Source organism: Salmo salar, chromosome 22, assembly GCF_965601325.2.
Source record: "Salmo salar chromosome 22, fSalSal1, whole genome shotgun sequence".
Lineage (NCBI taxonomy): Eukaryota > Metazoa > Chordata > Actinopteri > Salmoniformes > Salmonidae > Salmo > Salmo salar.
Genome location: NC_138312.1, coordinates 48,841,508 through 48,864,257, shown reverse-complemented (window position 1 = coordinate 48,864,257; position 22,750 = coordinate 48,841,508). Strand labels below are relative to the sequence as shown.

At 43.1% G+C, this 22,750-nt stretch overlaps 1 protein-coding gene across 1 annotated transcript; it reads left to right on the top strand.

Moving 5' to 3' along the window:
* Window positions 1-9,374: 9,374 nt before the first annotated feature.
* Window positions 9,375-21,542, top strand: LOC106583605 (intermediate filament protein ON3). The gene is made up of 9 exons (XM_014167974.3): window positions 9,375-10,077; window positions 11,273-11,481; window positions 12,559-12,619; window positions 12,847-12,942; window positions 13,101-13,265; window positions 13,901-14,026; window positions 14,187-14,407; window positions 20,573-20,619; window positions 20,770-21,542. Exons 1-9 carry the CDS (start codon window positions 9,577-9,579, stop codon window positions 21,090-21,092), a joined length of 1,749 nt encoding a protein of 582 aa, XP_014023449.1. The 5' UTR covers window positions 9,375-9,576; the 3' UTR covers window positions 21,093-21,542.
* Window positions 21,543-22,750: the final 1,208 nt, after the last annotated feature.

The window sequence follows — 22,750 nt, the reverse complement described above, 5'->3', positions numbered from 1 at the left end:
TAAAAACATATATATTGGTTTCCTTATCCTGTAGGTTTCTATGGACAAGGTAAGACAGCAATCCTACTTTGGTTTTGTTGAACTTTTTAGCATGTGTGGCCCAAAACCGACGCAAGTCTATATCCATATTAGACTGCTTACAGGGTAGGGAAACCAATAATTATCCTTTTAACATGTTCGCTTTTACCATCTGGACATACAGTACATGAGCCTATAACACTTAATGGTAAATGCATAGTCAGCCTTCATACTCTTTAGGAACATAGGAATACAGTAGAACACACATTTCAAATGATTAGAATGAAGGTTATGAAAACAATTACATTGTTATAAATTGGATGACACCTCTTTTCTATTATAATACTTTCACAGGAAGATTAAGACAGTATGCATTCCCACACATTCCCACACACACACACATTCACACAGACTCCCACACATTCACACACATTCCCACACATTCACACACATTCACACACATTCACACACCAGAACATCTGGTTACATTTTATTTTACAGCCCTATTTCAGTAATTATTTATTTGTATATACAGATAAATAATGTAGTAACAATAATGCAGAACTCAATCACTCCGGGAACCAACACATGATTAATGTGATTGTAATCAATGTGTTTTTGCCATTTTCCTTGAAATTGTGAGATAAATATCAGATATATGTATATAGTGGGCTGTAAAAATAAAGCTTATTTACTTTTGGCACTACTCAATCCGTAAAGCTGAAGATGTTCTCGCTGTTGCGGAGACTGCTTTCATTGCAAATACTGCATATGTCGACTCAATCGGAAATGACCTTCACATTTTAATACGGATGTTCAACAATGCTTTGGCAATACAGATTGAATCCAGCCCTTAGTTAGTTACTACCTACTTACTTACTTACCTTTATTGAAACCCCTTGACCAGGTTCTCCAATCAAACCAGCTTTACATTTACCAATAATTACAACACAAAAATCTACACAGGGGTTTACATACACATTAATTACAGTCAACCATATTATACTCTATATTATTAAAAACAAAAAATTATGTTTAAGTGAGAATAGGCATTGGTCTAAAGCCGAAAAAAGAAAGGAAATTCACGAGCACCACAATAACTATTCCACCCATGCGCTACCAAGGTTTTCCAGCACACAACTTTGACCTACTACAGTAGCTATGTTGGTATTGTACTTCAAACAATGTGTATGCAGGTTGCTTAGGATTCAAACCTTCTCAAACAGCCTAATTCCTACTCTTAGAGGAGATGCTCCCACAATAATGTGATTTGTACCGCATACAAGTTCAAATATTGGATTCTTCACACACCACACTAATCCCATTCCACTACCTTTTAAAGCTTTTTTTATTATATGAAAGCAAGCTTTGCTTATATACTTACAAGACCATCACGCTTGATTGAGCGATCTGTTTTGTCTTGTAGTAATGTGATGCCTGCCTGTATTTCCTTAAACCTTTATTTTAGCAATATATGACATTGAGAATTGTAATTTTGTAAAATTGTAATTACCTCTGTCAAATGAATATGTAGCTTAAAGTTATGCGTGTATTTGTATTTGCAATAAAGATAGTGACGCTACAATAATACACATTTACAATAGGCCTATATAAAAAAATACATAGAGCCCAATAATATATACAGTATCTGTTTGCATTTATTGATTAACCTCAGCTTGAATACCACCATAGAGCTAGCTACCTCTTATGACATGCAGTCTGTTGCAGGCAGCAGCAGCTGTGTTGTTAATGAGCAACCAAGTTGCTCGACCAGGTTAGATAGCTAAACTCTGAGATTCAGCTGAAAATATGTTATAAAGCTATAAATTATACATTTAATAAAAACTGTTGTACCTACAAATTTAGTCAATCCGCCGTTTTTTTATCCACTTTATGGACGGTATAATCTCATTTTAATCCGACGTCTGTAATTTGAGCTAGGTAGGCACAGAAAATACAATAAAAAAAACTATAAAAAATCTGGTATGTGGTTTGTTATATGCATACTATAGTCGCGTGCCGACCGGCACAACTATAATATTAAAGTACCGGCACAACTATAATATTAAAGCATCGGATTCTTCCCAAGGGGCACTAGGGGGAGCCAGCCTCAAGCCAAGCAACCCAAACAGGTATACCTAAATAGCGTGGAGAGGCAGCCTCAAGCCAAGCAACCCTAAACAGGCATAGGTGTGGCAGTCAAGGTACAAATGGGCAGGTGTTCCTGCCTGTTCCCGTGACGACACCTCCTCTGCCTTGACCCTGACCTTCCCGTGGACCATCCCATTGCTATTATGGGATGTTGAAATTTCTACCTTAGTGTTGACTCCACTTCAGACAAAGATGTTTATGACTCTAAGCGTAGGTGGCAGGGAGAGGCCTATAGGGCAATTATGTGACCCATACCGCCAAGCCCTTAGGGTTATTTGGAACAGCAGCCCCATACAGGTCAGGGTCAACCGCTGATATTTGTAAAGAGGCTGTTTCTTCTCGGCTATAATCGTTGTCTTCTGACCCTCCCACCATCATCCACTCATTGCATGTACAAGTCTATCCCAGCACATTCCAAACTTTATGTGTTGCATGTGAAGCCCAAAACATCTTTCCTCTCTGGAGGCCACGGGGTGAGAAGGGTCAGATGTCAAACGGGTGTCTTTAATTACCCCAGACCTCTGACGATAGATGAGGAATGAGGAAAATAGAGGAAAATAGAGATTTATCAGTCAAGATGATCACAGAAAGATTACAGCTGTTTTTGTTTGTTTAGAGATGAACCTGATGAATAATAATAGGTCATTGGTCACTTTTTGACAAACATGTTAAGGCTTGAGCCAGATAAGGGCTCCCAATGGCCAATGCAAATGTAAGCAATGTTGCTTTCATATGGCAAAATAAATATTGGTGCAGGCTCTTCACAGTGCAACTTCGAGTCTGTTTACAAATGGAGTTTAAATATTTTCCAACATTTGAGATAAAAACTTAAAAATAGTCAAAATTATTCACTCGACCAGATCTGTAAAAATGATTTAAAATCATGTGAAAAATGTAATGCTATATAATGTTTTCCAAACTGAATTCATTGAGGTGTGTTATTGAGTTCCTTGAGTGAGTCATTACTTATCTCTTCAACCCAGCAGTCAAACTCTGATAAGCTGTCATGCCCTGGCCATAGAGAGGTTTTATTCTCTATTTTGGTTGGGCCAGGGTGTGACTAGGGTGGGCATTCTATGTTCCTTTTTCTATGTTTTGGTATTTCTTTGTTTTGGCTGGGTAGGGTTCTCAATCAGGGACAGCTGTCTATCGTTGTCTCTCATTGGGAACCATACTTAGGTAGCCTTTTCCCACAGGGTTGGTGTGGGTAGTTGTTTTTTGTTTGGTGTGTTCACCTGACAGAGCTGTTGCATTTTGTTCCACTTTGTTTTTTGTTTCAGTGTTCAGTTATAATAAACATCATGAACACGTACCACACTGCGCTTTGGTCTACTCTTTCTTCCACAGACGATCGTTACAGAACTACCCACCACAAATGGACAAAGCAGCGTGGTAAGAAGGACTCCTGGATATGGGAGATTATCCTGGATGGCAAGGGATCCTACACATGGGAGGAGATTCTGGCTGGAAGGGATCGCCTCCCATGGGAACAGGTGGAGGCAGCCAGGAGAGCGGAGGCAGCAGGAGAGGGGAGAGAACGTTATGCTGGCACACGGCTGGCAAGGAAGCCTGAGAGGCAGCCCCCCAACTTTTTTTGGGGGGGGGGGGGGGCACACGGTGAGATTGGCGGAGTCAGGCGATAGACCTGAGCCAACTCCCCGTGCTTACCGGAAGCAGCGTGGTACTGGTCAGGCACCGTGTTATGCGGAGAAGCGCACGGTGTCTCCAGTACACGCTCATAGCCCAGTGCGCTATAGGCCAGCTCCCCGCAAGTGCCATGCGAGAGTGGGCATCGAGCCAGGGCAGATTGTGCCAGCTCAGCGCGTCTGGTCTCCAGTGCGCCGTTTCGGCCCAGGGTATCCTGCGCCGGCTCTGCGTACTGTGTCTCCGGGGCGCTGGGAGGGCTCAGTTCGTCCTGTGCCTGCGCTCCACCCGTACCAGGCGAAAGTGGTCATTCAGCCTGGAAGAGTGGTGTCAAGCCTACGCACCAGATCTCCAGTGCTGCCCCACAGCCCGGTCTATCCTGTGCCTGCTCCCAGAGCCAGGCCTTCTGCATGTCTCCCCAGCCTGGTGAGTCCTGTGCCTGCTCCCAGAGCCAGGCCTCCTGCATGTCTCCTCAGCCTGGTGAATCCTGTGCCTGCGCCCAGAGCCAGGCCTCCTGCAAGTCTCCCCAGCCTGGTGAGTCCTGTGCCTGACTCCTGTCCGGAGCTGCCAGAGTCGCCCGCCTGTCAGGAGCTGCCAGAGTCGCCCGCCTGTCAGGAGCTGCCAGAGTCGCCCGCATGTCCGGAGCTGCCAGAGTCGCCCGCATGTCCGGAGCTGCCAGAGTCGCCCGCCTGTCCGGAGCTGCCAGAGTCGCCCGCCTGTCCGGAGCTGCCAGAGTCGCCCGCCTGTCCGGAGCTGCCAGAGTCGCCCGCCTGTCCGGAGCTGCCAGAGTCGCCCGCCTGTCAGGAGCTGCCAGAGTCGCCCGCCTGTCCGGAGCTGCCAGAGTCGCCCGCCTGTCCGGAGCTGCCAGAGTCGCCCGCCTGTCCAGAGCTGCCAGAGTCCCCCGCCTGTCCAGAGCTGCCTGAGTCGATGCCCAGTTCGGGGTCGGTGGCGAGGGCCCCCACTCCAGAGGCGCCACCGAAGTGGGCCGTGCCAGAGGTGGAGCGGGGTCTGCGTCCCTCACCGGAGCCGCCACCACGGAGAAAAGCCCACCCAGACCCTCCCCGATACGTTCAGGTTTTGCGGCCGGAGTCCGCACCTTTGGGGGTGTGGGTACTGTCACGCCCTGGCCATAGAGGTTTTTATTCTCTATTTTGGTTAGGCCAGGGTGTGACTAGGGTGGGCATTCTATGTTCCTTTTTCTATGTTTTGGTATTTCTTTGTTTTGGCCGGCTAGGGTTCTCAATCAGGGACAGCTGTCTATTGTTGTCTCTGATTGGGAACCATACTTACGTAGCCTTTTCCCACAGGGTTGGTGTGGGTAGTTGTTTTCTGTTTGGTGTGTTCACCTGACAGAGCTGTTGCGTTTTGTTCCACTTTGTTTTTTGTTTCAGTGTTCAGTTATAATAAACATCATGAACACGTACCACACTGCGCTTTGATCTACTCCTTCTTCCACAGACGATCGTTACATAAGCCTTTCCCAGGGAAGTGTGTGTGTTAACATGTGTTACTAAGCAACAAGGCTGTAAAACACACACACACACACCCTTTGTGTCTAACTGTGACAACAGTGTCGGGGTGTTTATAGTAGCATTTCATTGCTTAGGGCTAAATAAACAAAAGGCCCCTTCCTTTTGCATGTAAACACAATAGGCCAGGCTCTTACAAGGACCATATTCTCTAAAAGCTACCAATTAACCGCGGCAGGTAGTTTAGCTGTTACAGTGTTGGCCCAGTAACCCAAAGGTTGCAAGTTTGAATAATGAGCTGACTGAGTGAAACATCTGTTGATCTGCCCTCGAGCAAGGCACGTAACCCTAAAGGCTTTAGGGTTGCTGACAATAATGGCTGATTCCTGGCTGTGACCCCACTCTCTGAGGGTGTCTCACGGAAACAGGACAAACATAAACACCCCATATTTGACCTCTGTTTTGATCAACCGAATCACATTCTTTCAACTGAAGTACAGGGAGTGTCAACACTAGAAGAAGTGAAGCCCGAAGGTAAAGATATATACCGTACTTGTTAGAAATGTGAAGGTACAAGACTGACAATTTGTACAGGATGTGACTTCCAAATTAATTACAAATTAAAAGCTGAAATGTTTTGAGTAAATAAGTATTCAACCCCTTTGTTATGGCAGGCCTAAATAAGTTCAGGGGTAAAAATGTGCTTAACAAGTCATAAGATGTATGTGTGCAATAATAGTGTATACCCCACACATACAATTATCTGTGAGCTCCCTCAGTCAAGCAGTGAATTTCAAACACAGATTCGACCACAAAGACCAGGAAGGTTTTCCAATGTCTCACAAAGAAGGGCACCTATTGGTAGATGGGGGGAAAAAAACAACAACAGACATTTCAATATCGCTTTGAACACCACACTTTGGATGGTGAATCAATACACCCAGACACTACAAAGATACAGGCATCCTTCCTAACTCAGTCGCCGGAGAGGAAGGAAAACCATGAGGCCAGTGATGTTATAGAGTTCCAGAGTTTAATGGCTGTGATAGGAGAAAACTGAGGATGGATCAACAACATTGTAGTTACTCCACAATACTAACCTAAATGACAGACTGAAAAGAAGGAAGCTTGTACAGAATAAAAATATTCCAAAACATTTATCCTGTTTGCAACAAGGCACTAAAGTAATACTGCAAAATAAATGTGGCAAAGAAATTTACTTTTTGTCTTGAATACAAAGTGTTATGTTTTGAGAAAATCCAATGCAACGCATTTCCAAGTACCACTGTCCATATTTTCAAGCATAGTGGTGGCTGCATAATGTTATAGGTATGCTTGTAATCATTAAGTACTGGGTAGTTTTTAAAGATAAAAAATAAACGGAACAGAGCTAAGCACAGGCAAAATCCTAGAGGAAAACCTGGTTCAGTCTGCTTTCCACCAGACACACAGAATTCACCTTTCAGCAGGACAACAAAATATAAAAGTACCGACACCAAAATGAGTAGCGGCACCTATTGCAGTCCAAGTCAAGCACTGATAACAGACAAATGTTGCACAATTCAGGTGTGGAAAACTCTTACCGACTTACCCCAAAAGACACACAGCTGTAATCGCTGCCAAAGATGATTCTACAAAGTAGTGATTCAGGGATGTGAATACTTTAGTCAATGACATATTTTTGTGTTTTCACTTTTTCATTATGGGGTATTGTGCGTTTAAAAAATAAATCTATTTTTAATTCAGGCTATAACCCAACAAAATGTGGAATAAGTCATGGGGTATGAATACTTTCTGAAGGCATTCCTACTCTAAGACACTTTCTGAATACCAGCCATGAACTGCCTTTCATGATGCAGGGAAAAGGGTATGTGACCAAGGTGGGCTTGGCATTATAGTGAGGAAACTAGAGACAACCACTGTTTGCTATTTTTTCAGCAGATAAGAGAGGAATGTTAATCAATAGCCTATGTGACACTCTCCACACAATAAAGGTGTCTGTGTAAAATGTAATTGATCAATGAGAGTTGTTCATTGCAACATATTATACAGTATGTATGACTCACTTTAAGATGTGTTAAGATATGGATTGTCAATTAGGTTTACATTAAAACCCACAACTGTGAGTCATTCAGTCACTATCAACACAGACACGCCATATCTGATAGTAAAAACCTGCACCATCTACTTGATGTGGTTTAATGTGTCTAGAAGTACTTGCTAACACGTGCAGTCTGTCTGTGGAAGATTCTTTGCTGCTCATTGGTCATATTAAAATACGTCTCTTGATTTTGGGAGAATCTGACTCATGGAATATCCTTGAACTATATTATGGTAGTTCACTTGAGAGTTGAAATAAATTTTGTTTCAAATCTAATACAGTTCTGGGCATTATAAAGTTCCTTTTTACACATGCAAAATACTTGCTGCAGCAAGGTACATTGTTAATGGTGACAAACTGTCTCGCAGGATGACGCCAAGCACTAATTTCATTATTAATCATCTAACACACCGTAAAAAATATTGTGCTAGTTCCACTACTATACTTAACTTTTACTGTTTCAAACACTAATATATTAAGTCCATCATAAAAAAATGGCTAAGATTCAACTTAGTTTTATCAAATCCAGAACTGTTATTGTACATTAGATCTACTTAATCTTTCTGATTAGTTACTTTCATTGATCGTGTCTTACTGTTAAACATGGCTTTATGTATTTCATCGCTTGACATTTTTATCCACTTTAGCAGGAATTGTTGAGCACAGTGCTCATTCCACTAGCACTAACTGGAGGTCAAGCTGCAAGCATTGTAGCTTGATATATTTGCCCCTGTCAAGTGTGGCATGCATGATCTTACTAAGGATGAGAATGGGTGGTCTCATCACTGAACCTCAATTTGTCTGACGGTTTTGATATCCATTCATCATGATCCATTACACCTTACAGAATAACAAACTGTTTGATACAAATATATAAATGTGCTTTTCGTTCTTCAAACATGATTACAACATTGTGTAAAAGTATTGTAAAGTATATATATATATATATATATTTTTTTTTTTTACCCACTATCCTCTGAAAACAGAGCCACATGGCAAGTTGTTGGAAGAGCTTAAAATTCTTAAGTTGAAAGGAAATATTATAAAAATTGAGTAAGTTAAACACAATTTTCCTTGTAGTTGTTTTTACACACAAATAGTTGTTAATATTAAGCATTTATCTTATGCTGAATTCATGTAAAAGAACATTTGGGTTGGTTGAACAAGTGAAGTAGAGTAAAGTACTAATTATATTCAAGTAAAGATGAACACTACATTTTTTATGTCGAAATAATTATATTTTCAAATATAATTTACTAACCACCTGAATCATGTACAGTGCAGTAGCCCATTCCCAGAGCTGTATGTTTCTGTACAATTCAATACTGTTGGTGTGTTTGACGATGCGTAGAACGCAGGGTTGGGTAGGTTACTTTCTAAATGTAATCCGTTGCAGTTATTAGTTATCTGTCCAAAATTGTAATCAGACATGTAATTGATTACCCAAACTCAGCAATGTAATCTGATTACTTTCCCTTTCAGAGGCATTAGAAGAAGACAAAAATGATCCATCAAACGCATTTGGTGTGTTATCATAGTGGTCTCTGACTTGTGGTCAGACTCGCTCAGGTGAAACAAACATAACTTGCACCTTTTTTCAAGGCTGAATTGAATGTCATTGAGAAAACAGAAAGGTGTCATATTTTTTTTTTTTTTTTTTTACCAACATAATTTCGCAATTTTAGAGTAATACAAGAAGTACTCTGTTATCGAATTACAATATGTTTGCTGGTAACGTAACTGATTACAGTTGCAGTTGTTTTGTAATCAGATACTCCCCAACCCTGATATAATGCATTCTGCACTGGTCAACTGCATTGACACTTCAACATAAATAAATCATCATAAGAATAGTCAGAATAGCATTATGATAGTACCTTATGCTGCAAACAAGGAAAAGCAGCAACAAATCCATCTAAAGCTTCAATGAGATGGGCAATCCCTGTTATGTAAGTTTTGTACTCTCTCAAATTCAATCTGTGTGCTGTAAATATGTAACATGACTCTATTATTTTCCTCCAGCATTCCTCTATTCTGCGCTCATCCCCAATACATGCTTGCCAATCATAACTCCAATCGGACCCTCCCCTTTCCAGATAAAAAGAGTGCCAGGGAACAGTGAGCTCCATCTACAGTGAGTCTCTCAGTCTCCACAGACCACCTCCTGTAACACTGGCTAAAACGTAAATCGTCATGTCCACCAGAGCTGTGAAGAGCACCAGCTACTCTGTGAGGCCCTCCTCTGCAGGCATGGGCTCCCCTCAGAACTTCAGCAGCAGCTCCTACTCCGGTGGGTATGGCGGTGCCAGACAGAGCTACAGTGTCCGCAGCTCCTACGGGGGCGTTGGCAGCAGCGCCAGGGGCGTTGCAGCAGGTGGTTATAGGGTAGTTGTGGCTGGGGGGTCTGTGCAAAGACGGGGTGTGATGGAGTTTGGGTATGCGGGCATGGGTGTTGGCGATGGTATGGGTGTTGGCGGTGGTATGGGTATGGGAGGTGGTATGGGTATGGGTGGTGGTATGGGGGGTGGGAAGATGACCTGTACGGGACCCCCTCAAATCACAGCTGTTCAGGTCAACCAAAGCCTGCTGGCACCACTGAACCTGGCGATCGACCCCAACATCCAGGTGGTCCGCACCCATGAGAAGGAGCAGATCAAGACCCTCAACAACCGCTTTGCCTCCTTCATTGATAAGGTCAGTTCCTCATGTGTTCCTATCACAACAGGGTCAAATGCATAGTGCATGCCAAATACTTTCATACACTTGAGCTGAGCTTGATTTAGCTCGTCTGGTACAATGGGGCCAATGGAGTGTTCCCAAAAGTGCAATGTCCACCCCTGGTTTGTATAGTATTTGGCCTTTGTATAGTATTTGGCCTTTGAAGGGTGATTTCAGTCATCTGTTTCAGATTATCAATGTTACCTATAACCATTCCCTTTACCTTCATTGAATAAGCTCCCTGCTTTGGTCAATCATAACTGAATGTACATTGTGTACAAAACTGAACGTACATTATGTACAAAACTATGGAAATATATTATACTGTACATTTATGACTTATTGCATACTATTTAGGCAAGTATATAAAAGACAAACTTGGTTATTAACAGAATAAATTGGGATCACCAAACTCCCTCTTACTAAAAAAGGGAGACAGGGTGTCGACAGAAATAGGGCCAGAGAGAGACCACAAGACGAGGTTGGTTGTATGAATAGAGGGTTTGTTGTTCAGAAAACCCTTCTAGACATTAGTTACTGACTCTTAAGTCCACAAAACAATCTTTCTTCTCAGTAGAAGTTGTAGGCAAATAGGGATTTGTTGTTGGGCAGAAATCCATCTTGTCACAGGATCCTCTCTTGCTCAATGTACCATTGTCCCATAGGCCTACACACTCAAACAGGAAATGTCAGGTTCACTGTCAGATATATCAGCCCATTCATGCACAGGGCTTATCAACTGTCAATTATCTCTACAATGATTACATGCTTCAACCATCCCTTATTGTTTTAACTACCTTAATGGGGCCCATTATTTCTAAAGAACCAAAGAACTCAAGGATCAATGTACAGGTTAAGCCATAAATCGGTTATGTTTACCACCAGGTTAACCTTATCTATGTGTGGCATTCTACCCCTCTCCACACCTTAGCGATGCACATCACACTTCCTTCCTTCCTTCCTTCCTTCCTTCCTTCCTTCCTTCCTTCCTTCCTTCCTTCCTTCCTTCCTTCCTTCCTTCCTTCCTTCCTTCCTTCCTTCCTTCCTTCCTTCCTTCCTTCCTTCCTTCCTTCCTTCCTTCCTTCCTTCCTTCCTCCTTCCTTCCTTCCTTCCTTCCTTCATTTACAAGTTTCAGTCAATGGCACTGACCATTTCCCTTTTGTCCCTGCAGGTGCGTTTCTTGGAGCAGCAGAACAAGATACTGGAGACCAAGTGGAGCCTCCTGCAGGACCAGACCACCACCCGCTCTAACATCGACGCCATGTTCGAGGCCTACATCTCCAACCTGCATAGACAGCTGGACAGCCTGGGCAACGAGAAGATGAGGTTGGAGTCGGACCTGCACAACATGAAGGGTCTGGTGGAGAACTTCAAAACCAAGTGAGTACTTTCTTCATATTAGACATTTTTGACTAGGAGGGTTCATTTGCCCTGAAAAGGTCATTAGCATTAATCAAATCAAATCAAATGTCAGCTGATCAGCTGATGTCACAAAGTGCTGTACAGAAACCCAGCCTAAAACCCCAAACAGCAAGCAATGCAGGTGTAGAAGCATGGTGGCTAGGAAAAACTCCCTAGAAAGGCCAGAACCTAGGAAGAAACCTAGAGAGGAACCAGGCTATGAAGGGTGGCCAGTCCTCTTCTGGCTGTGCCGGGTGGAGATTATAACAGAACATGGCCAAGATGTTCAAATGTTCACAGATGACCAGCATGGTCAAATAATAATAATCACAGTGGTTGTCGAGGGTGCAACAAGTCAGCACCTCAGGAGTAAATGTCAGTTGACTTTTCATAGCTGATCATTCAGAGTATCTCTACCGCTCCTGCTGTCTCTAGAGAGTTGAAAACAGCGGGTCTGGGACAGGTCAGGGTTCCATAGCCACAGGCAGAACAGTTGAAACTGGAGCAGCAGCACGGCCAGGTGGACTGGGGACAGCAAGGAGTCATCAAGCCAGGTAATCCTGAGGCATGGTCCTAGGGCTCAGGTCCTCCGAGAGAGAGAAAGAAAGAAAGAGAGAATGAAAGAGAGAAAGAAAGAGAGTAAAAGAGAGAATGAGAGAATTAGAGAGAGCATACTTAAATTCACACAGAACACCGGATAAGACAGGAGAAATACTCCAGATATAACAGACTGACCCTAGCCCCCCGACACATAAACTACTGCAGCATAAATACTGGAGGCTGAGACAGGAGGGGTCGGGAGACACTGTGGCACCATCCAATGATACCCCCGGACAGGGCCAAACAGGCAGGATATAAGCATTAGCATTAGCATGCTAATTTGGGAAAGTGGCACTACTTTACAAATCTGGGTCTCAAATACAGTATTATGATTTCAAGAAGATTTATTTTTGATTGAATACATTAACATCTTTAATCCTAAACATCATTTGATTTTAAGCTTGTCAGAAATGTTTCTTGTTTGATTAAAAGGCTTGCTCTATTCTCCTCTCTCAGGTATGAGGATGAGATCAACAAGCGTAACGAGTCTGAAAACAATTTTGTTCTCCTGAAGAAGGTCAGTAGACTGAATCATTCTAGAAGCCCCCCTACATGCATAACTTGCAGTGCATTGTTGCTTTACCACAACATCAACAAATTGGCTGAAGTAGAAAAGCACAACTACATTTTAGTAGGCTTTCTTATCCAGAGCGACTTGCAGGAGCAGTTCGGATTAAGTGTCTTGCTCGGTTAATGGCCCAACCTGCCGCCCTACATGAAACTAGATATGTCCTGCTTTCTCAGGATACAGATTCTGCATACATGACCAGGATGGAGCTGGAGGCCAAGCTGGACTGTCTCACTGATGAGATTGAGTTCCTCAGGAGTATCTATGATATGGTAATGTACCATGTCCATACTGCAATGGGAGAGACTGACAGAAAACATTTGAAGGATTAGCCTATGCTGTAGATTCCATTGGATTTGGAATCAATTGAGTGAAGAGTAGATGCTGGATAAATCTAAAGGTTTCTCTTTATCCTCTCTTGGTTCTTCAGGAGCTGCGTGAGCTGCAGGGCAAGATTAAGGACACCTCTGTGGTGGTAGAGATGGACAACAGCCGTAACCTGGACATGGACTCCATTGTCGCTGAAGTGCGTGCCCAGTACGAGGACATCGCCAACCGCAGCAGAGCTGAGGCCGAGACCTGGTTCACACAGAAAGTAAGCCCTTTCCCCCGTGAGGCCCCCAGAACACCTCACGCCTTCGTAACCTTTCCGAGATTCAATATTGGCTGTGCTCCTATATCCATACTTGCATATCACTGAGAACGGATGTCCATTAGAGGATGCTGGTGGGAGGAGTTATAGGGGGATGGGTTCATTGTAATGGCTGGAATGGAATAATTGGAACAGTATCAAACACATCAAACATATGGAAACCACTCTGTTCCATTAATTCCATTCCAGCATTGCAATGAGCCCGTCCTCCTATAGCTCCTCCCACCAGCATCCTCTGATGTGGAATGCCTAAGTGGTATCCTAATGTGGATACTAGAACAGAACCAGAACCAGAGCATTTTGCTTTAAGGCAACTACTGTAACCATAAAATCTCAAGTTCTATAGTTTGGGGTGACAGTTACCCCAGGGAGGATCTCTGAGGGAGGATAATGTCACTGTGTGAAGTCATGACTAGCTCACCTCCACTACTTCATTGTAACTATACATTGTGAAACCTCTCTCGATTACCATAGCAATTGTGGTAACAAAGGCTATTTCTACCGTCTCAGGTATCTGCTAGCTAAATTACATGGACTTCACTGTTATGTTATGTCTCTATGTGTTGTCTCTGTAACAGTATGAACAGATGCAGGTGTCAGCCAGAAAGTATGGGGACGACCTGAAAAACACCAAGGCAGAGATCGCAGATATGAACCGTAAAATAATGAGATATCAGTCTCAAATTGACATGATGAAGGGTCAGGTGAGTGTCTCATACTGCATGCCTCTCAGTCAATATATAACAGAAGTTCCATTTTATCTAACACCCCTAGCGTGGATAGACTGTCTCTCCTATTCAGTGGTAGGATCAACAACATTTACAAATAGGAACACAACTAAAAATATGATTTATCTGACAATAGCGCATCCACCTGGAGAACCAGATTGCAAATGCAGAGGAGCGCGGTGAGCTGGCGGTGAAGGACGCCAGGCTTCGCATCAACGATCTCGAGGTGGCCCTGCAGAGAGCCAAACAGGATGTGACCATACAAGTCCACCAGTACCAGGAGCTGATGAACATCAAGCTGGCCCTGGACATTGAGATTGCCACCTACAGGAAGCTGCTGGAGGGAGAGGAGAGCAGGTAGGAGCCGTGAGCCCAGCCCAAATGAAGTGGCTGCCTTCCCTCTTTCCCTCAGATCTGATCTGAGTTAGGCTTTCATGTAACATTCTTTTAGATTAGTGAGTAGTCACAGGAAGTAAGGAGGATAGCATTCACACATGAGCGCATTAAAACATGGTGTTGAATGACTTGACTATAGGATTAGGAGAATTTGATGATGACCAACGAGTTCATTTGCTCACTGATCATATCCCTTCCACAGAAAGGAATGAATAGAATGGGAATCCCCATTCAAGTCAATGATGTCAATGATGGCATAATGGGTGGACTGGCAGCCATTTTGAGTGTACCCAGGCCAGGAAGTAAAAGCAAGAAGTTTACCCTTCAATACGTGCTGTGATTTGTTGAGTCAGCTCAACTGACATTACAAAAAATACACAGTAGCGGTGCATGGGTAAAATCACTGGGGAATCAAAGCCAGGTGAAAAACTATATTAAAACTCATGTGTTGTGATAATTGCTTTGTTTGCTCTATAACCTGTTAGTTCCTATGCCTTGCAACCGTGATATATAGGCCTAAGGCCGAGACAATAAGAAGACAGTGGCAGAATAAATTAAACCACACATTTGTTTCATTACAAAACCGGAGAGCAAGATCTGTCTGGTGAAGTCCACAAAACATATTGCATGAGCTGGACAGGAGGGGGAGCCAACGTGAAGGCTGGTGTGACAGTAACAAACAGTTACATGACCTACAGCATGGTCAAGCAAGGTAATGTTTCGGACATTTTCGGACTACTAAACAACTATTAATTTAGAACCACGGAGAGATACCGCAAGTCATAAAGAAAACATGCGCTGCCTCCACTATTCCAGCACAATTTCAACTTCAACATTTCAACATCATATACAGTGCCTTGCAAAAGTATTCATCCCCCTTGGTGTTTTTCCAATTTTTTTGCATTACAACCTGTAATTTAAATGGATTTTTATTTGGATTTCATGTAATGGACATACACAAAATAGTCCAAATTGGTGAAGTGAAATGAAAAAAACAAGTTGTTTAAAAAATACAAATCTGAAAAGTGGTGCGTGTGTATGTATTAATTTGCTATGAAGCCCCTAAATAAGACCTGGTGCAACCAATTACCTTCAGAAGTGACAACATTAGTTAAATAAAGTCCACCTGTGTGCAATCTAAGTGTCACATGATCTGGCACATGATCTGTTCTGAAAGGCCCCAGAGTCTGCAACACCACTAAGCAAGGGGCACCAGCAAGCAAGCGGCACCATGAAGTCCAAGGAGGTCTCCAAACAGGTCAGGGAAAAAGTTGTGGAGAAGTACAGATCACTGTTGGGTTATAAAGAAATATCAGAAACTTTGAACATCCCACAGAGACCCCAAAATCTATTATTAAAACATTGAAAGAATATGGCACCACAACAAACCTGCCAAGAGAGGGCCGCCCACCTAAATTGACAGACCAGGCAAGGAGGGCATTAATCAGAGAGGCAACAAAGAGACCAAATATAACTCCGAAGGAGCTGCAAAGCTCCACAGTGGAGATTGGAGTATCTGTCCATAGGACCACTTTAAGCCGTACACTCCACAGAGCTGGGCTTTACGGAAGAGTGGCCAGAAAAAAGCCATTGCTTAAAGAAAAAAATAAACAAGCACTTTTGGTGTTCACCAAAAGGCATGTGGGAGACTCCCCAAACATATGGAAGAAGGTACTTTGGTCAGATGAGACTAAAATGTAGCTTTTTTGCCATCGAGGAAAATACTGTCTGGCGCAAACCAAACACCTCTCATCACATCGAGAACACCATCCCCACAGTGTAGCATGGTGGTGGCAGCATCATGCTGTGGGGATGTTTTCATGGGCAAGGACTGGGAAACTGGTCAGAATTTAAGGAATGATGGATAGCGCTAAATACAGGGAAATTCCTGATGGAAACCTGTTTCAGTCTTCCAGAGATTTGAGACTGGGATGGAGGTTCACTTTCCAGCAAGACAATGACCCTAAGCACACTGCCAAAGGAACACTCGAGTAGTTTAAGGGGAAACATTTAAATGCCTTGGAATGGCCTAGTCAAAGCCCAGACCTCAATCCAATTGAGAATCTGTGGTATGACTTAAAGATTGCTGTATACCAGAGGAACCCATCCAACTTGAAGGAGCTGGAGCAGTTTTGCCTTGAAGAATGGGCAGAAATCCCAGTGGCTAGATGTTGCCAAGCTTATAGAGACATACCCCAAGAGACTTGCAGCTGTAATTGCTGCAAAAGGTAGCTCTACAAAGTATTGACTTTGGGTGGGTGGGTGGGTGGGTGGGGTGGGGGTGAATAGTTATGCACGCTCAAGCAAAACATTTTTTTGTCTTATGTCTTTTTTGTTTCACAAGAAAAAATATTTTGTATCTTCAAAGTGGTAGGCATGTTGTATAAATCAAATGATACAACCCCCCCAAAAATCTATTTTAATTCCAGGTTGCAAGGCAACAAAATAGTAAAAATGCCAAGAGGGGTGAATACTTTCGCAAGCCACTGTAATCCCCTATGCTTAGTCTAATACAGTGACAGCTAAAAGATACCCAAAATGATTTATTCCAACGTGAGCTAAACATGATGTGGCTGTCCATGCTACTGATTTCTCTCTCTCTCTCTTTGTGTGTGTGTGTGTGTGTGTGTGTGTGTGTGTGTGTGTGTGTGTGTGTGTGTGTGTGTGTGTGTGTGTGTGTGTGTGTGTGTGTGTGTGTGTGTGTGCAAATAGAAAAAACTTTTGACTCACCAAACTTGTAGAGAAACACCAATGCCATCCTGTTCTTTCATCTTGCCTAAACGGTCTCTGACTCTGTCATAATGTATACACCTTTAGTTTTTGTTGTCCGAGGCTACCTGGCTAAGATGCTTGCTGGCTAGCATAACTTCCATTCATGGGCAACGATGCGCCAGGCCAACTAGTATACATTAGCATACTACATCTAGCTACATGTTGAACTTCCATCCTCTCAGGCCAGAGGCACAATGTATTAATTTATGGTTGGATCAGAAACGCCTTTATAATAATTTGTCAGTGCAGAGAATTTAAGTAAAACCACAACTCCAAATCCCTATCTCCATCCATAGCTAATTTAGGAAAGAGACGATTTTAACTAGCCACCGGATGACAAGGACACAACGAGATGATGCAATAATTAAAACAATTTCTGTCAATGATGTTTGGCTTCGAAGCCAAATTCAAACTGGCTTCCCTTGACACTTTTTTTGTGCGTCAGGACCATTGGCTATTATTTAATATACACTGCTCAAAAAAATAAAGGGAACACTAAAATAACACATCCTAGATCTGAATGAATGAAATAATCTTATTAAATACTTTTTTCTTTACATAGTTGAATGTGCTGACAACAAAATCACACAAAAATAATCAATGGAAATCCAATATATCAACCCATGGAGGTCTGGATTTGGAGTCACACTCAAAATTAAAGTGGAAAATCACACTACAGGCTGATCCAACTTTGATGTAATGTCCTTAAAACAAGTCAAAATGAGGCTCAGTAGTGTGTGTGGCCTCCACGTGCCTGTATGACCTCCCTACAACGCCTGGGCATGCTCCTGACGAGGCGGCGGATGGTCTCCTGAGGGATCTCCTCCCAGACCTGGACTAAAGCATCCGCCAACTCCTGGACAGTCTGTGGTGCAATGTGGCGTTGGTGGATGGAGCGAGACATGATGTCCCAGATGTGCTCAATTGGATTTAGGTCTGGGGAACGGGCGGGCCAGTCCATAGCATCAATGCCTTCCTCTTGCAGGAACTGCTGACACACTCCAGCCACATGAGGTCTAGCATTGTCTTGCATTAGGAGGAACCCAGGGCCAACCGCACCAGCATATGGTCTCACAAGGGGTCTGAGGATCTACATTTACATTACATTTAAGTCATTTAGCAGACGCTCTTATCCAGAGCGACTTACAAATTGGTGCATTCACCTTATAATATCCAGTGGAACAACCACTTTACAATAGTGCATCTAAATCTTTAAGGGGGGGTTAGAAGGATTACTTTATCCTATCCCAGGTATTCCTTAAAGAGGTGGGGTTTCAGGTGACTCCGGAAGGTGGTGATTGACTCCGCTGTCCTGGCGTCGTGAGGGAGCTTGTTCCACCATTGGGGTGCCAGAGCAGCGAACAGTTTTGACTGGGCTGAGCGGGAACTGTGCTTCCTCAGAGGTAGGGAGGCGAGCAGGCCAGAGATCTCATCTCGGTACCTAATGGCAGTCAGTCTACCTCTGGCGAGCACATGGAGGGCTGTGCGGCCCCCCAAAGAAATGCCACCCCACACCATGACTGACCCACCGCCAAACCGGTCATGCAGGAGGATGTTGCAGGCAGCAGAACGTTCTCCACGGCGTCTCCAGACTCTGTCACGTCTGTCACATGTGCTCAGTGTGAACCTGCTTTCATCTGTGAAGAGCACAGGGCGCCAGTGGCGAATTTGCCAATCTTGGTGTTCTCTGGCAAATGCCAAACGTCCTGCACGGTGTTGGGCTGTAAGCACAACCCCCACCTGTGGACGTCGGGCCCTCATACCACCCTCATGGAGTCTGTTTCTGACCGTTTGAGCAGACACATGCACATTTGTGGCCTGCTGGAGGTCATTTTGCAGGGCTCTGGCAGTGCTCCTCCTGCTCCTCCTTGCACAAAGGCGGAGGTAGCGGTCGCGCTGCTGGGTTGTTGCCCTCCTACGGCCTCCTCCACGTCTCCTGATGTACTGGCTTGTCTCCTGGTAGCGCCTCCATGCTCTTGACACTACGCTGACAGACACAGCAAACCTTCTTGCCACAGCTCGCATTGATGTGCCATCCTGGATGAGCTGCACTACCTGAGCCACTTGTGTGGGTTGTAGACTCCGTCTCATGCTACCACTAGAGTGAAAGCACCGCCAGCATTCAAAAGTGACCAAAACATCAGCCAGGAAGCATAGAAACTGAGAAGTGGTCTGTGGTCACCACCTGCAGAACCACTCCTTTATTGGGGGTGTCTTGCTAATTGCCTATAATTTCCACCTGTTGTCTATTCCATTTGCACAACAGCATGTGAAATTTATTGTAAATCAGTGTTGCTTCCTAAGTGGACAGTTTGATTTCACAGAAGTGTGATTGACTTGGAGTTACATTGTGTTGTTTAAGTGTTCCCTTTATTTTTTTTAGCAGTATATTTTATTTATCAAGGGAGGCCAAACGCTCACTGGCTTCCCTTACATTGAATCAAAGAGTGATTCAATGCTACGGGCGGGAACAATGTCATACTCTTTTTGACCAGACAGCATCATATAGATGGGCTACAAATACTGAGACAGAGGGGCGCTGTTTCATTCGCTCGGATGAAACGAAAGATAAATTATTTGGTTTGTTTTTTTCTTTTTTTCTTTGTGCATTTTTGGGGGAAACTTGGCTTCCCTTGGCATCCACAAATACACACCCCTGAAAATAAGTTTAATTGCATGAGCCACATCAGTTAGCATCATTTAATGAGCAGGTCTTCACTACCCAATTCTATATCTAATTAAGGTGTTTTGTTGTTGACATTTGAAATGTAAAAATTAGCTAGTGTTAGCTAGCTAGTGTTTGCTTGCAAAATTAATTCATATGAAACAAAAGGCAGGGATGCTAACAACGCTGAAATGCTTACTGTGAAATGCTTGCTTACGAGCCCTCCCAACAATGCAGAGTTTAAAAATAAAATAGTAACACAACTTGCCTAGTTAAATAAGGTTACATAAAAATAAATAAAATAAAAAGAGGAATAAAATAAATACACAAGAATGGAGCTATATACAGGGAGTGCCAGTACCAGATCAAATGTGCAGAGGGAAGAGGTATTTGAGCTAGATACAGTGAGGGAAAAAAGTATTTGTCCCCTGCTGATTTTGTACGTTTGCCCACTGACAAAGAAATGATCAGTCTATAATTTTAATGGTAGGTTTATTTGAACAGTGAGAGACAGAATAACAACAAAAAATCCAGAAAAACTCATGTCAAAAATTTTATAAAATTATTTGCATTTTAGAGCTTCTGGGTTAGAGCTTCAGGGTTAGAGCTTCAGGGTTAGAGCTTCCAAGCCTGTTCTATTCCTTCTATTTCTTTGATCCCTTCTCTTTACTCTCCACCTCTTTACCCAGGCTGGTGACTGGAATCAAGTCGGTCAGCATCTCCAAGCAGTCTTCTTGTAAGTGAATGTCCTCTCACTCCACAGCTATTCTGTTTCACTTAATGCTTAGTACTTATTGTACTTCGTACTGGTCAAATAACTGAGATAAATAAATAACACGAGTCCATGTTCACTTCAATGACCCGAAATGTTCATTTCCACTTCCAGCAATGAACTACAACTCTTACCCCCTGGAGAGCAGTCACACCACTAGCTACGTCCGGGGCTCAATGGGCGGATACAAGAGCAGCAGGACTTACATCAGTGGTCATGAGAACAGCCATGTAGGCCACGGTTTTGACCTGCCTGGCAGTATCATCCTGGGAGCCACCAACAGTATCCAGCTCTCTACCAGCAGAGACGTAGATGCCAGCATCAGCCTGGGAGGTAGCAAAGGCACCAGCAGAGAAGTGGATTCCAGCATCACCCTGGGATGCAGCAAAGGCACCAGCAGAGATATGGATTCCACTGTCACCCGAGGAGATGAATGAGGAGACTTCGTCATCACAGGCGACCATGGAATTTGTTTATTCTATCTGTGACAGATTTGTGCTTCCACAACCTACTTTTCAGCCTTTCTCTCACATTCATTTGACCTTTCTAGCCAGGTTAGTACATCATTTACCTGCCAACAGTGACCTATCAAACAGGCTAATTAGATCCACCTGGAATTACAGGCAGTCTAACTGTAACTTAATTTTCCTAGCCACAAATGGTCTGGTTTAAAGTGGTAAATATGAAGGGTTATGTATTCCTGAAAGGCCCCTGAAAGTCGACCCCTTATGTCTATTTGGCCTACTTGTGTGGTCTCGTTCACTGTCGATGGATGCTATCCATCTCATTTGTCTGTCCACACCTGAGTCACCAGCAGGTGTCATTGTAGCAGATGTTTTTCTCTCTGCTTGCTCAGAGACCCATTAAAGCACTAGGAGAACAAACAACCTCTTAATGTGTATGTGATGTGTGACATATTTCTTCCATTGAGTCATTTGATGAGAGGATGCCTTATGCCAAAAACCAAAAGGGAAATGTATGAAATGTGTACATGCAGGGCCGGCTCCAGGCATAACCGACATAAGCGGTGACTTAGGGGGACCCTGTCCCCCCAAAAAAGGAACTCACTATTGAGAGTAAAAATAGTACACCAGATGTGATTTTGAAATTTGGTTGTGCATCAACAGCTGTTCTCTTGTCCCTCCCTCAGTTAGCTGACAATTTGCCATGTACATTTTTGGATTGGTAGTTAGTCTAGCCAACTATACTCGTAATTATGGCCAAATACCAATCGGGCACGCAGTATTAGTCATTCTCACTCAGATATCATATTAACATGGCATAAGTAATGGCAAAATGTGTAGAATTGAAGGAAATTTGCTTTAAAACTGAAAAACGTATCTCTCCGCTCCATGGCAAAATGAGTAGAATTGCAATACATTTGTTATAAAATTGCTAAATGTTCTCCCCCCGCCCCATGGCAAAATATGTATAATTGCAGTAAATGAACATTAAAACGTAGATTTTTTTCTCTGCCATCAAGAGGGGGGCCACTAAAATGTTTTGCCACGAGGTGGGGGGCCCTTGGACACAGGCCCGGCTAGAGCTGTTGTTGCTCCTAGACGTTTCCACGTCACAATAACAGCACTTACAGTTGACATGGGCAGCTCTGCCAGGGCAGAAATTTGACAAACTGACTTGTTGGAAAGTTGGAATCCTATAATGAAGATATATTAGCGTTTTATTTTTCTACATTTTTCATAAATGTTGACCAAAAAATACAATTAAATCCATTTTAATCTCACTTTGTAACACAACAAAATGTAGAAAAAGTAATGGGTTGTGAAGGCACTGCACATAACATGACTAGGCATCAGAATAGATAATAATACAAGTAAGAAGAATGTATCCATGCAGATACTTCGAGTGTGCACAATGCTTTGCAGGTTTTTTATAAGAAGAATTTATACATGGATCTATGTTACAATGAGAATAGAGCCTACACACACTTGATTGGCAATTGCTTAACAAGCTATGGGTTTCTATCCAAACAAACATTTACTATCCCCTTAAAAGGTATTTGGATCGTCAGACCATCAGTCATAATACACAGGTGCTGGCCAAAAGCATATTCACTCTCTTCTATACTTTGTTC